Below are 14745 nucleotides of genomic sequence, written 5' to 3'. Positions count from 1 at the left end.
GCTGCCTGTGGGCTCTGAACTGCTGCCAGGAACAGGGCAAGCAGACATCTCGCAGGGACAGGGAAGGGGGTGCACATGGAGGGATAAAGATCCAGCTGCAGTGCAGTCTCCAGGGGCAAGGGGAAGAGGTGCCCAATGAATGTGCCCAATGAATGCTCCATCAGCCTGCAGCTGGGGGTGCAGGGAGATGAGCAGGCGATGGGAGTGCTTGGGGAATGTGGTGATGGTCTGGGGTGGGATGGGGGTGTGTACAGAGGTGCCTGGAGCTGATGCTGCTGGGGTGAGTGGGTGGTGGCTGTTGTGATTTAACCCCAGATGGCATCTAAGCACCACACAGTCCCTGGCCTCTCCCTCCACCCCGGTGGGATGGGGAGGAGAAACTGAAGAAAAGGTAAAACCTGTAGGTTGAGATAAGGAAAGTTCCATAATGGAAATAAAATAAAATATGGTAATATTTAATACTATTTGTAATTTCATTTGTAATGAAAAGGGAGACTAAAAGGAGGGAGCCATAAACCCCAAGACAAGCAAGTGATGCCTGATACCCAGTTGCTCAGCACCCACTGATCTGTGCCCAGCCTGTCTCCTAGCAGCAACCAGCTGCTGAAAGATCAGTGAGTGATCAAGATTATTCTCATCCTGAATCTAAAATACAGCATTGTACCAGCCACTGGGAAGAAAATGAACTCTATAGCAGCTGAAACCCAGGCAGAGCTCTGGGGGAAGATGGCCATAGGAAACTACTGTGCCCAGAGAGAATGCTCCTCATGGAAGAGAAATGGGGTGGGAACAGGAGCTGCCCAACGCTGTGGGGTCAGGTCAGTGCTGGGGAGGTGTACAGGGGGCAGGTGTCAATGGGGTTCCTGGAGAGTGAGTCTAGGTGTTGGTGGTCAGGGCAGGGGTCCTCTCACACCAGCTCTAAGTGGCAGTGTGACTGTCCCTGCCAGAGCTCAGCTCCTGCAAGTCTCTTTCCAAGCTTCCAACATCAGCAGCTTAGCCACAGGCCAATACCAGGAGTCCCCTGACAACTCTGCATCTCCAAGCCCAGCTCACAAGTGAGTGAATTGCACCCTGACCTGGCTGGTACCAGGTTCCTTCCCCTGCTCACCTGGAAGCAGCACCAGCAGCTGTTGGCCCTGTCCCACACCAACCCTCCCTGCAGCCTGAGGTCCCTCTCTCCATCTTACCCATGGGAAGGGTGCATCCCTTCAGGAGACCCATTGGTTGGACATGGTCCCACACTGGAGGGCAGATCCTTCCCCAGACATGTCCCCCACAGCCTCCCATGATGTAAACACAGAGCAGAGCCAACTGGTGTGTCCTGATCATATACACATCCCAGTTGCAGTTTCAATGCACCCAGGCCAAAGCACCTCCTTCCAAAACGAATGCATGGACAGCCCCATCTGCATTCCTGAGAGCCCTGTCCTTGCACTGATGGACTTGTGAGCCCTGGGGAGATGTCCTCTCCTCACCCCAAATGATGAGCAGTTTACTGAATCACACACAGTGGCTGGACAAGAATCCAGGACAATGAAGGTTTGGGCCTAGTTTATTAAATACTTGTTCCTGGGGGTGCTCTGGCTACAAGCTCTATGCCTATAGTGCCTGTGGGTCCCATTACAGCAGCATCCTGAGTCAGGGCTGTGACCCAGACTCCAGGGCAGTGGGAAGAAGAGCAGATTTGGCTGGAAGGATGCATGGCTGTAGCCTTTCCTCTGGGCCTTTACCCAAATCCCCACACTGGACTAGGCCTGGGCTGCTTGGCTGGGAGGGAGTCACGGGGCCCTGGGCAGGGGAGCCTGTGTGTGTCCTACTCAGTGGGGAAGAGAGCAGCACCTGCACATGTGTCACTCTGGGCTACCTGCCTCAGACAGGTGGTGTAATAAATAACGAGCCTTTTGTTCGCTCCTTGACATTGAAGGAATGTTGCCAAAGACTTGTGAGGCCAGGATGTTAAATTGTTCTGCTTTGATCCTCTGACAGACAGACCTTGAAAAAGATATCGCTAGAACTTGTTAATTGTTTTGCTCTGCTTGATAGGCCTTAAAGTAAAAAACCAGAATGTGTTCTGCTTTGCTTGCATAATCACATATTGTTTTAAGTGCCAAGAAAGGAGTCAGTGGCTGAGGAAGACTACTCACCCTCATCCCCCGACCACCAGAAGGCAGAAAAAGACCCCCTAGCAACTGGAGGAGCATGCGCAGAACTACTGGAGGAGGAGCACGTAACCCGAAAACTTAACAGCATAAAAGAAACAAACTAAGGGAGGTGGGGTGCGACAGTTAGTGGAGCGAGACTCCTCTGTCGTCCAGTGCTGATTTTGCTTTTGCTTTCTGTAACCAATAAATCTTTTAAATTGTTATTCGATCTTTTATGGCCCATTGCGCTCATTTATAACAGGTGGCAGTTCAGTCCCATCCCTCACCCCTCATGATGTCAGGGTGCCCCTTGCCTCAGCCCATGGCAGACAAACATCCTGCCCTGGCCATCCAGGTCCCAGGCCGCCTCTGGCTGACTGCTCTGTGGGACAGCAGTGTCCAGCACCCCGCAGGCAGGGAGGTCCCAGCTGGCAGCAGCCTGGCAATGTTGTGACTCTGCCCATAGCTTGGAGCCTCCCTGGGGGACAGGACCTACTGGGAGGGTGGCCAGGACGGGGGATGTGTGGGGGTGGGGAGCCTATGGTCAGCGGTAATAGCGGGGGTCAGCTCTCCAGCACTCTGAGAACTTCCGCAGCACTCGCTGCTTCAAGCGGATCCTCCTGGAAAGCTGAAGTGACTGACTCATCTCATGGGCCTTCAGCTTGGCATAGTAGTCAGAAAACTTGTTGTAGAGGATGGAGATGGGCATTCCATTGAGGATGATGCCGAAGGAGATGCAGACAAAGGCCACCATCCTGCCGAGTATTGTGTCAGGCACAGTGTCTCCATAGCCCACCGTGGAGAGGCTGACCTGTGCAGGGACAGAAAAGGATAAAATCCCATGGGAACAAGCCCAGCAGACCATGCTGGCTGGTGCTGGAACTCACTCCCTCCTGCCCCTCTGTGGAACCACCAGTCTCCTGTGACCAGTGCCAGACCCTGACCCTAAGGGCAGCCAGGTGAGCTGTCCCCTCTCCAGAGCCTGCAGGGCCAGGGCTCCACTGTCCAGGCCGTGTCCAGCAGGCCTGGAGAGCTGATGGAAAGAGCTGGCTGGCTGAGCCCCAGAAGCACAGATCAGAGGCCAGATCCTGCTCCCTCACAGCTTTGTGTGTGTCTCTTCAAAGGCAGCTGGACACCCATGAGCTGAGCCTTCGCCAGCAGTCAGTGTCTGCTGGAGCTTCCTTCCCCCTCAGAACTGTGGCTCCAGAGCTTCCTGGCTGTGAGCTGCCTCCTGCCAGACAAACAAATCTTCCTGGAGTCTCCCTCCAGGGGAAACAGAGGCATTATCTAGGAATGAACCTTGTTTAGTAAATGGGGAGTGGGGCCATGGGTACAGAGTGAGAGCTGAGGCCAGAGAGGTTTGGGGTTGGCAGGGAGCTGTGCTCCCAGAGCAAGGCTCAGCCTGGGATGTTGAAGTACTTGAACCTGGTGATGTTGCTGAGTGACTTTGCCCTTCCTCGAGGAGGGATGAATTTGAAACAGATAGCTTTTCGTGGCCAAAGGGGATTATAAGAGCAGAAGTGATCTGTGGGATAATTCAATCTGTAAATCAAAAATGTCCTCAAAACCCGTGGCTCTCAAATGCTTTAGCTGCTCCCCATGTCAGAGGTAATCCCAGGTTTATTACACTGCTCAGGTCTGCAGAGCTGCCAGCTCCTGGCACAAGCAGGGCAGAGAACGGGCAGCACACCCCAGTCTTATGACACAAGCTGAGGCACAGTGTGACAATGGGTCCCACATGCAGCCCTGGGCTCCCCATCTCACACCCACAAAGGTCTCTCAAGCTCAGCAAGGCTGCAATGCTGCCCAGGCCTCAGGCTGTCCAGGGTGGCTGTCCCCATGCCCACAGGCTGCATCCACTCAACACTTGGATCTCATGACAGATAAAACTGAGTCATAACCCCCTTGTTCAACTCAGGCCTGGAGGTTCCCAAGCCACCACCTCTGTCCCACCATCCCACCTCAGCATCAGCTTTTGAGCCTCTGAGCTTAGTCTAAACCTCTTATTTATTTTCTCAGAGCATGCAGGGCTCTGGGTTTCCCATCATTACTGAGCTGGTGGGAAGGCTGGGCCCTTCCTACCTCCTGGCCAGCAGCAGTGGTGAACCCCCTGAGCACCAGGGCAGCCCCACCCCTGAAGAAGCTGCTCACACCTTACCGCTGCCCACCACCACGCGCAGGGGATGCTGGTGAAGTCAGTGCCGGGCACATCATGTTCCACTGAGTGTATGAGAGCAGAGAAGGTGAAGACACCCATGGCAATGAAGAGAAGGAGGCAGCAAACCTGCTGGTAGCACTGGCGAATGGTGAAGCTGAAAGCCCGGAGGCCAGTGGAGTGACGCGCCAGCTTGAGGATACGGAAGATTCTCATGAGCTTGATGAGCTTGAGGACTTTGCCCAGCTTGCTCACATTCTCCACCTTGTGCAGCTCCTCATGGTACTGCATGTCTCCATCATCCAGGTTTTCAAAGAGGATCTGGATGTAGAAGGGCAAGATGGCCACCAGGTCTATGGCATTAAACGCTGCCCTCAGAAAGTTCTTGAAGCTGGAGGCGGATATGAGCCGCATGAGGTACTCAGAGGTGAAGAAGATGGCACAGATCATCTCCATCTGCTCCATCCATTTTTTCCCTGTCTTGTTTTTCATCTCCTCCACTGTGCTCAGTGTCATGCCCACAATGGAGATAAGCACAAAGAAGCTTGACATGACAGCAATGATCTTGGCTGGGACAGAAGAGTACGGGTTCTCAATGAGGTTCCAGACTATCTTCCGAAACCGACCCAGAAATTTGCCATCAAACTGCCTCCCTGACTCCAGGGGCTCCAGTTCTGCCTCCAGCTCCTTCTCTATTTTCAGGTATTCACTGAGCTCATCTTGCTTTTCCTCGAACAGGATCCGGCAGCAGCGCTGGGAGTATTTCAGATGGATACCCCAGTACTCGATTTCTTCTACAAAGTTACTGGGGCACATCTCATCCATCACCCACAGGACCCCACTGCGGTAGAAGTGGAAGATGTAGTGGAAAATTGAAGGATCTCTATCAAAGAAGTACTCATTCTTCTGCACCAAGTAGTCATCACAGAGCTGCAGCTTTTTCACGGGGTCTGTATAGAGGGCCAGCTTCCCAAGCCGGGTGATGGGATACCGGGCCAGTACCTTGCAAGCTATCTGGAACAATTTGCCACCCACGTTAATATTGAGCAGGTACTTGTTTCTTTGGATGGGAGTCTGGCTCTTCTCCTGACTACAATCTGCCACGTTTTGCATGGAGTTCCATTGCCTTACCAGGCTGTCCTGTGCAAATGGGATGTAGGACTCCTCTTCCTCCGGGGTGCGGCAGTGGCCCCGGTGATCCCCGATCTTCAGGCTGGCCGAGAGACTGGCGCGCCTGTGCCACTGCTGCCGCATGGTGCCCGGCCTTCCGAAGCGGTGACTCGTGCTAGGGGCCGCAGGACGGCAGCTCTGGCTCCATGGGAAGGCTCTCACTGTGCACACGCTGACTGGGACGAGTGCTGCGAGCTCGGGGCACTGCAGTGGCTGCCCGAGGGGCACAGCTGTGTCCCGGTGCCACGTGGCACCTGCCGGGGTCCCAAAGCCGATTGCTGATCAGATTGGAGCTCCCATCCTAGCAGTCGGAGGCGGCCAACTGCCCGCTCCTTAAGACATTAATGAGATTGAGGCACTAGTCCTTTATGTAAAGAACTATTTCTAGCTCTGCACTTCTCTTTTCCCTTACTCTGTTCTTATTAGTTGTTTGCATTTGCTGCATGCTGTTTCCTGGAAGGACATCCATGACAGCAAATTGGAAATAGCACAAACTTCTCTCAATTTGCCCTCAGGTGATGGGACAGGAAGGTGCAGACATGAAGGATTTGAACTGACTTTATACCCCCACACCAGATGCTTCTCTTGGCACCAGCCCTTCGTTAAAGGCTAATGCAGCTACCCTGGCTGTCAGCTGTCACAGCCAGGGAAGGGAGATGGTCATGACCTCTCAGCTCATCCCTCAAGTCCCACAGTGCAGATTTAGAAGGGATGAGGTGAAGGAACCACCTCCACCTCCACAGAGTGTCTGAGAAGATCCCCTTAAGGACAGGCTGCCCCATTCGTGCCTGTGCCCCGTGCCTCTGTCCTGTGCCATCCAATTGGGCTTCAACCCCACGACTCACCCAGGCAAGGGCAGGAACAGGGAACAGGACACTGGACATGCAAGTAGGCAGTAAAAGCTCCTCTGAACTAATGGAACTGAAAAGGAGGAAATAATCCTTTGGATTTGTGAGGAAAAGTGGAACCAAAATTAAACAGGCTGATCTTTGAGGTCTTATCCTGGAATACGATCCTACTCCAACATGTAGAACATCGCATTGATCTCCATGAACTGGTCTAATTAAATACAGAGATGAAGAGCTCAAAGATGTTCCTGGCCTGAAAAGCAGCTTGGGCTCTGCTACAATTGAAGTCTCTGAGCCTGGGGATGAGAACAATGAAAACACTTCTAGCACTGGACAGAAGGGAAATTGCTGTCAGAAACACCACCCCAAGGTTTGGCACAAGATCCATAAAATGTGTTTCTTTCAACCCTTATGCACTCAGCTCAGAGAGCAGAAAGCAAAACCTGCACTGTCTTGTGGGCTTGCCCCAGGGCCTCACTCTCCATTGCATGGGGCAAGTGCTCTGCCCTGTACCACAGAACAGCCGGGCTCGGCTTGGCAGCTGCAGCTCGGGGTATGATCTGGGACTGACCTCGGCCACATGGCCCTGCCAGCACCAGTGCTTCAGAGCCCTGTCCTGCTGGGACTCCTGGAGCCCTTCCCACGCTGCACCTTGTGCTCTGCCCTGGCAAAGAAGGGACAGGTTCAGTCACTTTTTCACCTTGCTCTTGGCTGAGCTCCCCACTTGTCCCCAGTTCAGCAGTAGCACCTCTGGTGCTGCTATAGTATCGGTTCCTCCTGTCCCCACTCTCTCTGTTGCCTTTGCTCCTGTATTTAATTTCCTCTGCTACAGCTGGTGTATGCTGGAGCCAAATCTGTCCCAGGCAGGCACAGCAGCACTGGCTCCCCCACAGCACCCCACATTAGCCCACCCAACCCGAGTCCTCTCTCTCAGGACGTGACAATCCAAAGGTGATGCAGCCCCTCTATTTGTATTCTGTATTCCCAAATACACAATCCATGCAAATGCACATATCCAGGAAAAATAAAAACTCTGGAACTTGTTAATTTCACATTCTTTATTCTCCTGTGTCAGTCACCACAGCTATCTCCACCTATGCCTATGGAAACAAAATGTTTTGTGTGCCCTTGCAAATGACTCCTTGGTACTAAAAAGAGCAGCTCTGGAATAACTCAGGACTCCACACCACATGTAGAAGTTTCTCCCATGGGGTATGGCAGCACTCACATGCTATCCAGGAGCAGAAGACTCCTACTCCAAGGCTGATGACTGGTGTGTGCTTGGCAAGCCAAGTTCTCACCTTCAAGGCACAGAGGTGAGCAGCCAAGGCAGCAGCTTGGCGCACTTAGTGAACACTTGTGCAAGGTGCACATGGTCAATGCTGACCCAGAGGCACTGGGCACTAATCTGCCCCTGCACAGACAGTTCTGAGAGGTGCACAGCACTGAGTCCTTTGGCTGGGGCTCCACGTGCCACACAGTGTCTGACCCAAGACATTACTTATTTCCAGGGACACCTCCACTAGACCAAGATGCTCAGAGCCCTGTCTAGCTTGGTCCCAGGGATGGGGCAGTCACAGCTCTCTGGGCAACCAGTGCCAGGGCCTCACCATAAAATCCCCCTTCATGTCCTACCTAAGTCCACCCTCTGTCAGTTTGTTGCCCCTTGTCCTGACAGGCCTTGGTGAAAAGCCCCTCTCCATCTGTCTTACAATCCCCCTTTAGACATGGACAAGACACAACATCCCTCCAGAGCTGTCTCTTCTCCAGGGTTTGCCCTAACAAAGGTGCAGGACCTTGGACTTGATCTTATCAAACTTCATGAGGCTCCTGTGGGCGTGAAGGTCCTTCTGGATGACATCCCCCTCCCCAGCTGCACTCCTCAGGCTGCTCTCATCCTCAGACTGGCTGGGGGTCCACTTGATCCCACTCTACACACCACTGATGGAAACAGAATAGCACTGGTCCCAGTACAGACCCTCAAGGGTCACTCATGTCAAACAGATTTAAGGAAGACACCATTAAGAGTGTCAACAGGAGCCCCATGCAGCATTCAGCACTGGGGTGGGCAGAACAGGTCAGCCAAGGGTGGAGATGTTTGTGGAAGGGAGTGTGAGAGGAGATGCCGGCCCAGTGCTGAGGAGATCTTTGCCCCATGTGGGCTCAGGTGACAGCATAGCAAAACTGTTGTCACCCCCATGGTGGCACTGTCAGTAAAAGCGTCCCATGGATGGGATGGAGCAGCATCAAACAGTAGTGAGTGCATGGAGTATTTGTCTGATCTGTGCAGCAAGTGAGTGCTTATGGAAATAGGTGAGAAAGCTCCTATTCCCTGACAAAATCCAGGGAAAAGAATGAGGCAGATGTAAAAAGGCTCTTGGCTGGAAGTGGAAGGAGACAGTTGAACAACACCTGGCGTTTCAAGGAGAAAAGCATCTTTGGGTCTGAGGCCACACTGGTGGGCATCAGCAGTAATGACTGTCATGCAGAACAATGAAGACATTTCTATCACCTTTGGGAGTGCTGATGTCACAGTGCCAGGGAAGGTCCTGTGCTATTTCTGGAGCCAAGGTAGTCCCACAATCTAAGACCCATTTACAAAGGGAGCATTCTCTTGGTATTCCAGCACCGATTTGAGAGCTATGTCCAATTCAGTCAGGCTCTGTGGTGAGCAGGAGACAGACAATGTTAGTTCCACCTTCTCACCTTCAGATAAGGATCCCTGTTACAAAGCCAGAAAAACACCTGGTTATTGACAATCATTTGGGAAGAAACCTAGTTTCAATTTATGCAAAATGGAAGAAAAAAATCCCACACCAGAAGATCAGTATTTCAGCAGGACTTCTCCATGTCCTTGGCAGCAGGGAGGAAAGGGGAGAGTTCTGCTGCTGCAGGACAGACTGAAACCCCATGCACCTGGTTGGCAAGCATCAGGGAAGCTGGGAAAACCTACCCCCAAAAGGGAAAGCTCTAGAAGCCAGAAACACAGGGCAAGAAGGGATTCCTCCCTCAGGCACACAGAGTACATGGGATGCAAAACACTTACCCTTCAGGGCAAGGAGCCTTTCAGGCTCCCAGGCATCAGCTGTTCCCTGGATGCTTTTTCAAGACTGGAGGTGTTCGATCTGCATTTTGCTTTGGACAGACCCCATACAGCAACAGAACCTGCAGCTACCAGGATGATCAGGAGCCCTGGAGAGGAGAATGCACAAACTGAAACCCACTCACTGCCCTGATCCTGGGACCAGGCTCTGCTGCTCAACACCATGAGCCAACAACCAGAGATGAGCAGCATTCCTTGAGGTCAAGAGACAGACAGAGAGGAGGTGAGCAAATGCCAGATCACATGGAATGGCCTTTCCAAGGACACAGCACACCCAAGGCAGAGCAATAATTAAGCTGTGATGCCAGGCCTCCCTTAGCCCTCCCAGCCCAGCAAAAGCAGCTACTGGTACAGGACTGGAATGGACCCCACAGGATACTCAATTTACAGCCCAAGGTAGGTAGCAGCACTTGAGTCTCACATACCTGCAACAATCAAGATCCATGTGTAACCTTCACTCCTTGATGGCACAGAGATCTCAGGCTCAGGTGTAGCTGAAGGCTCTATGAGGAAAGAGAAACAAATCCATGAAGCTTCCAACTCACCTTATGGTCAGTACTCAAAGCAGTCTTTAATCCACATCTGACTGAGTTCCCAGCTCAAGAGCACTAAGAGGCCTTTTTCAATTTAAACAAAACCTTATCTGCTGCTACTGTGATTAACCTGCACTGGAGGAAAAAAGTCCTACTAGAAATGCCTAACAGGGAAAAGTGGAAACTTCTCAGATGGAGCTGGAACTGCAGCATCCCAGCCTGTCCTCGTGGCACTGAGATGCCAAAGGTACAATCAAAACACAGCCCTTTGCCTCACCTGCCAATTGAACAGATGCAGGCATCGAACCCAGTGTCTCACACCTGCAGTAATCTCCCTCCTCGCCACACCCTCGGAAAGCCCAGGGTGAGGGAAGCCAGAAGCGCCCTCCCAAGCACCCCAGACAGCCAATGAGGCTGACAAAGGATGCTCCAGAGCCGAGCAGCTCTGGTACTGACAGTACTGGGGTGCAGACACAGCCGGACACAAGCCCAGACAGTGAGTCTGCAGATCCTGACCAGCCCTGATGGCCAGAACTTCCTCCTCATCCTCTTCCCTTCACCCTCCCCACTCCCCAGAGATCAGAGGAGCTCGGGAGGTGGAGAGATTCCAGGTTCTCCTCGAAGCAGCTGCCGGGAATTACACGTTCTGGAAGAATGAAGGAAGTCCTTCAAGAGCCCTTCCTGAGGGAGCTCTGGGGGGCGTCACTGCCGGTCCCACCAGAGGAACGGCACCAAAGGTGCGGGTCCGCAACAACGCTTCCTCCAGCCACAGTGACCCGCGGTGACCGCAGCTGCCCCGGATCGGCCAGAGACGGCGGGGAACAAAGGCTTCGGTCCGGCCCGCCGCCCCCGCCCGCCCCCCGCGGCCCCGTACCTGCGCTGCCAGCGAGCGGCACCGCCGAGCTCCTCGGCGGGGTTACCGCGGGGCGGCCGGCACTCGGCTCCGCGGCGGTCGCAGTCCCGCAGCCCCACTCGTCCCCGTCGTCCTCACAGTCGGGGTGGCCGTCGCAGCGCCAGTCCTGAGGGAAGCAGGGGGCGCCGGGCGCGCACTGGAACTGGTCCGGGCGGCAGGGAGACGGGGCGGCTGCGGGAACGGGCGCGTGAGGGGAGCCCGGGGGGCCCAGCACGAGACCCCCGCCCGCGGCCCACAGCGCAGGGACCCCGCGTGCGGGGCGCACGAGAGCTCCAGCCAATGAGAGCGAAGGGCGTGCGCGGGGAACCAATGGGCGCCGCCCGCCCGGCCGCTCCCCCAGCTCACCGTGGCCTGGCGGGAGCAGCAGTACCGGTGGCAGCAGCAGCAGCAGCAACAACGGGAGCCCCAGCGGCAGCAGCCGCGGCTCGGCCATGCCGCGGGCCCGCACCGGAGGGACTCGCGGGGCCGCCGCGCTGCTACAAGCGCAGAGCGCGCAGGAAAAGCGCGTGCGCTCAAGCCCGACCCCCACGGATGGGCTGTTCGCGAGGGCGGAGCGCGCGCCCTTGAAGAGACCCCGCCCACCTCCCGCGCTCTCCGGGGCAGCGTCACGTGACAGGGGAGGGCCGGCCCAGCCCGAGGGCGCTCCCGGCGGCACCGGAGCCGGGCTGGCTCCAGCCTGCCCTGCAGCCAGCGCAGCTCCTGGCCGCTGCCAGGGCCGGCGGAGCCCCCTCCCAGCTCCAGGGACAAACGGGCTCTCCCGCGGATCCCTGGAAATCCATGAGCACCGCCATCCACAGTGACCTGCTGTCCGCGGGGAGGACAGCGCTCTGCTGGACCGAGCGGGGTGCGATCACAGCACGACAGCGGCACTGGCGGTGGTGCAGGAGTGCCCCAGGCTGCTGAACTTTTATTGCACAACCTGGGCCCGGCGGGAACCCTGTGAGTGACGCTCTTTACTCAGCTCTGCTCTTCATTGACTGACTACAGCTTACAAATGCTCCTGGACTGTGTCGCTATTCAAACCAACCAAATACACTAGTATTAACAGCAGTAACTTAGGTAAATCAAATAAAATAGAAAAAACGAGGGGTAATCATAGCTTTATATACAGTTATTAATAAGACATCAGATCCCTCCAGCAGTGTAGAGCCACATGCAGCACAGCCTCCTCATCAGGGCTGCTATGGAACCACCTGTGCCCATCCACAGAGCCTCAGTTCAGTCCCTGCTCACAAGTAGGGCTCATCCTTGGAAATTTCCCACTTCCTAGGTGGTGGTCCTGGCGTCACTGGTTTCTTCCCCGTTGTTGTCACTGCAGTGCCTGAACTGGAGTAGAGAAAAGAGGAGAGAGAAGAGGTTTTAGCAACACTCTGGAAATCCCACTTGAATTTAACCAGAAGTCCAGGCTGCAAAGTAGTGCTGGAGGTGCTTGTTAATCAGAGTCACAGAATGGTTTGGACTGGGTGGGACTTTAAAGCCCACCTCATTCTAGCTCCTGCCATGGGCAGGGACACCTTCCACCATCCCAGGTAGCTCCAAGCCCTCTCCAACCTCAAACACTTGCAAAGATTGGACAGCCACAGCTTCTCTGGGAAACCTGTGCCAGGACATCATCACCCTCACATTCAAGAATTTCCTCGGATATCCCGTCTAACCCTGCCATCTGGCAGTGGAAGCCATTCCCCCTTGTCCTGTCCCAAGTCCCTCTCCTGGAGTCCCTTCATGCGCTGGAAGGGGCTCTCAGGTCTCCCTGGAGCCTTCTCTTCTTCAGGTGAGCACCCCAGCTCTCCCAGCCTGACTCCAGAGCAGAGGGGCTCTAGCCCTCGGAGCATCTCTGTGGCTTCCTCTGGACTCGTTGCAACAGGTCTTTTCTTGGAGCCCCAGAGCTGGACACAGATGCTCCAGGTGAGGTCTCATCAAAACAAAGTAACTTCTTCCCACCCCACTTATTTCCAAGGAAATATAGACCAAATTAATCAGTTCCACATTCTTCTGCCAATCTGAGTGCCTCCCCGCTGCCGCTGGACGCGTTCTGTGCTCCCATACAAATAAGCACCGCCCGCGTCAGACCCACCTGGCGGCCTGTGTCCCTGCGGGCAGGGTTCTCTGCGCCGCCGCCACCACCACGGGCGGCGTCGACTCCCGGCGCCCGTCCCGGCTGCAGTAATAGTTATCGGCCAGTTTGTGGCTGGGGCCCACCGGGAGCCGCGGCGGCGGCTGGGTCCTAGGCAGAGAACGACCCGAGCGTCAGCGGCGGGGCCGAGCTGCGGGCGGCTCAGCACCCCGCCCGGCTCAGCCTGGCCCAGCCCGGCCCCAGCACCTCTTAGCGATCTCCTCGTAGCGCAGCTGCAGCTTCGCCTGGAGATCCCGCTGCAAGGCAAGGCCAGAGCGGCTCAGCCGCGGCTGCCGCCCTGCGCCGGGGGCTCCGCGGAGCCGGGGGCGCAGCGCAGCTTCGCGCGGGGTAGAAGTTCCCCGAGTGCGGCATTCTTACCCCCGCCAGGAAGTTGCGGAGTCCCTGGATCAGACGAGTTGCCGTCGCCATCTTGGCCGCGGTGAAGGGCAGGGGCGCAGGGGGCACCGGGAGCGCGCGCGCGGAGCGCTGGGTCTCGCGAGACTTGGAGATATATAAAGAGATACGAGGCGCCGCCCCGTCTTTCCGCGCCCCGGAGCCGCCATGGACACGAGTCGCGTGCAGCCCATCAAGCTGGCCAGGGTGGGTACGGGGACTGGGGGCTGGGTTGGGCTGCGCCGGGCCGCGGCACCGCGCTTACTGACCACTCTGTCCCCGCAGGTCACCAAGGTGTTGGGCCGGACCGGCTCTCAGGGGCAGTGCACTCAGGTGAACGGGCCGGGCCGGGCGGGCGCGTTGCCGCGGGCCGGACCCGGCCAGGCTGACGCGGTCCCACCCCGCAGGTGCGCGTGGAGTTCATGGACGACACCAGCCGCTCCATCATCCGCAACGTGAAGGGGCCGGTGCGCGAGGGCGACGTTCTGACCCTGCTGGAGTCGGAGCGCGAGGCCCGGCGGCTGCGCTAGCGGGACCGGGGCCGCCCCTCTGCCGTATCGTCTGTCAGGGGATGGATCCTGGCACCTCGCTCGGCCGTGGGGCGCGGATGGGGAGGGGCGTGGCGGCCGTGTCGCTGCAATAAAGGGTTTTTCCAGTAGCTCCTTGCCCGGGTTTCACTCACCGAGCGCCGCCTGACACCTCTGGTTTGTCTCACACCTCAGCACTGCCGCTTTCCTCGGGCTCAGTAGCAGCATGCTCTGCTTGTTGCAGGGCATGGTGTCTTCGTTATAATATGTTGTGTTACTGCATCTTTAGTGACCTGTCGTAACAAAAATAATTCTGTTTTGATTATAGTAGCCTCAATCCTGACCTTCCTGGTAAGCGATTTTCTGTATGTGATGGTGAAGTGGAAACTTACTGGACCTCAGTGGAATTAAATCACAAGTTGAAAGTCAAGCTTGGTACCAGCTTACAAAGCAACAGCCTGCTGCTTCTATCTGTCCTTAGTAAACTGCTCAGTGAATGCTGCCATAAATATACCTACTTCCTGGCAGTCACCCACAGAGAGCAAGTGCTTGTCACTCCTTTTTGATTTACTGACTCCTCCATCTCGCTTTCTTTGGCTTTCCCTTCCACCAGAAAGTCAGTTAGTAAGATGTGTTGTTTCAGGATATTATGTAAATTAAAAGTAGGGCTGAAAAGTTCAGAATGAGCCTTAAAACTGTGCTGTGCTTAGTGCTGTGGTTCGAGGTAGGTTTTTAAGGACTGGTGTTGTTTATTTGCTTGTAGAGTGGTCTGTGTTTGTGGTGTGTTTGGGGAGTTGGATCTGCAGCTTCTCATGTATGGTCTCTGATGGGTGTGGTTTTTGTCTAGTG

General features: G+C 55.4%; 4 protein-coding genes across 7 annotated transcripts; 1 reads left to right on the top strand and 3 right to left on the bottom strand.

Annotated features, from left to right (window-relative positions):
• Nucleotides 1–2685: 2685 nt before the first annotated feature.
• LOC130264370 (potassium voltage-gated channel subfamily V member 2-like) lies at nucleotides 2686–5550 on the bottom strand. Its single transcript, XM_056512469.1, has 2 exons — nucleotides 4300–5550; nucleotides 2686–2952 (listed from the first exon to the last, which is right to left on the bottom strand). Exons 1-2 carry the CDS (start codon nucleotides 5548–5550, stop codon nucleotides 2686–2688), a joined length of 1518 nt encoding a protein of 505 aa, XP_056368444.1.
• Nucleotides 5551–7353: 1803 nt separating this feature from the next.
• On the bottom strand, nucleotides 7354–11855 carry CD320 (CD320 molecule). Of its 4 annotated transcripts, none has more exons than XM_056512463.1 (5): nucleotides 11209–11855; nucleotides 10825–11034; nucleotides 9843–9920; nucleotides 9361–9506; nucleotides 7354–9036 (listed from the first exon to the last, which is right to left on the bottom strand). In XM_056512463.1, exons 1-4 carry the CDS (start codon nucleotides 11294–11296, stop codon nucleotides 9364–9366), a joined length of 519 nt encoding a protein of 172 aa, XP_056368438.1. In that variant the 5' UTR covers nucleotides 11297–11855; the 3' UTR covers nucleotides 7354–9036; nucleotides 9361–9363. The 4 variants fall into 4 exon arrangements, with proteins under 4 accessions (XP_056368438.1, XP_056368434.1, XP_056368436.1 ...); XM_056512462.1 differs by having other exon boundaries at nucleotides 7361–8976; XM_056512459.1 differs by having other exon boundaries at nucleotides 10825–11855.
• A 92-nt stretch (nucleotides 11856–11947) lies between these two features.
• NDUFA7 (NADH:ubiquinone oxidoreductase subunit A7) lies at nucleotides 11948–13439 on the bottom strand. The gene is made up of 4 exons (XM_056512467.1): nucleotides 13355–13439; nucleotides 13184–13233; nucleotides 12938–13087; nucleotides 11948–12189 (listed from the first exon to the last, which is right to left on the bottom strand). Exons 1-4 carry the CDS (start codon nucleotides 13403–13405, stop codon nucleotides 12093–12095), a joined length of 348 nt encoding a protein of 115 aa, XP_056368442.1. The 5' UTR covers nucleotides 13406–13439; the 3' UTR covers nucleotides 11948–12092.
• A 92-nt stretch (nucleotides 13440–13531) lies between these two features.
• On the top strand, nucleotides 13532–14027 carry RPS28 (ribosomal protein S28). Its single transcript, XM_056512468.1, has 3 exons — nucleotides 13532–13576; nucleotides 13655–13702; nucleotides 13777–14027. The coding sequence occupies exons 1-3, from the start codon at nucleotides 13538–13540 to the stop codon at nucleotides 13897–13899; spliced, it is 210 nt and encodes a 69-aa protein (XP_056368443.1). The 5' UTR covers nucleotides 13532–13537; the 3' UTR covers nucleotides 13900–14027.
• Nucleotides 14028–14745: the final 718 nt, after the last annotated feature.

This window comes from Oenanthe melanoleuca, chromosome 28 (genome assembly GCF_029582105.1).
Source record: "Oenanthe melanoleuca isolate GR-GAL-2019-014 chromosome 28, OMel1.0, whole genome shotgun sequence".
Taxonomy (NCBI): Eukaryota; Metazoa; Chordata; class Aves; order Passeriformes; family Muscicapidae; genus Oenanthe; species Oenanthe melanoleuca.
This window is presented reverse-complemented; position numbering and strand designations above follow the sequence as displayed.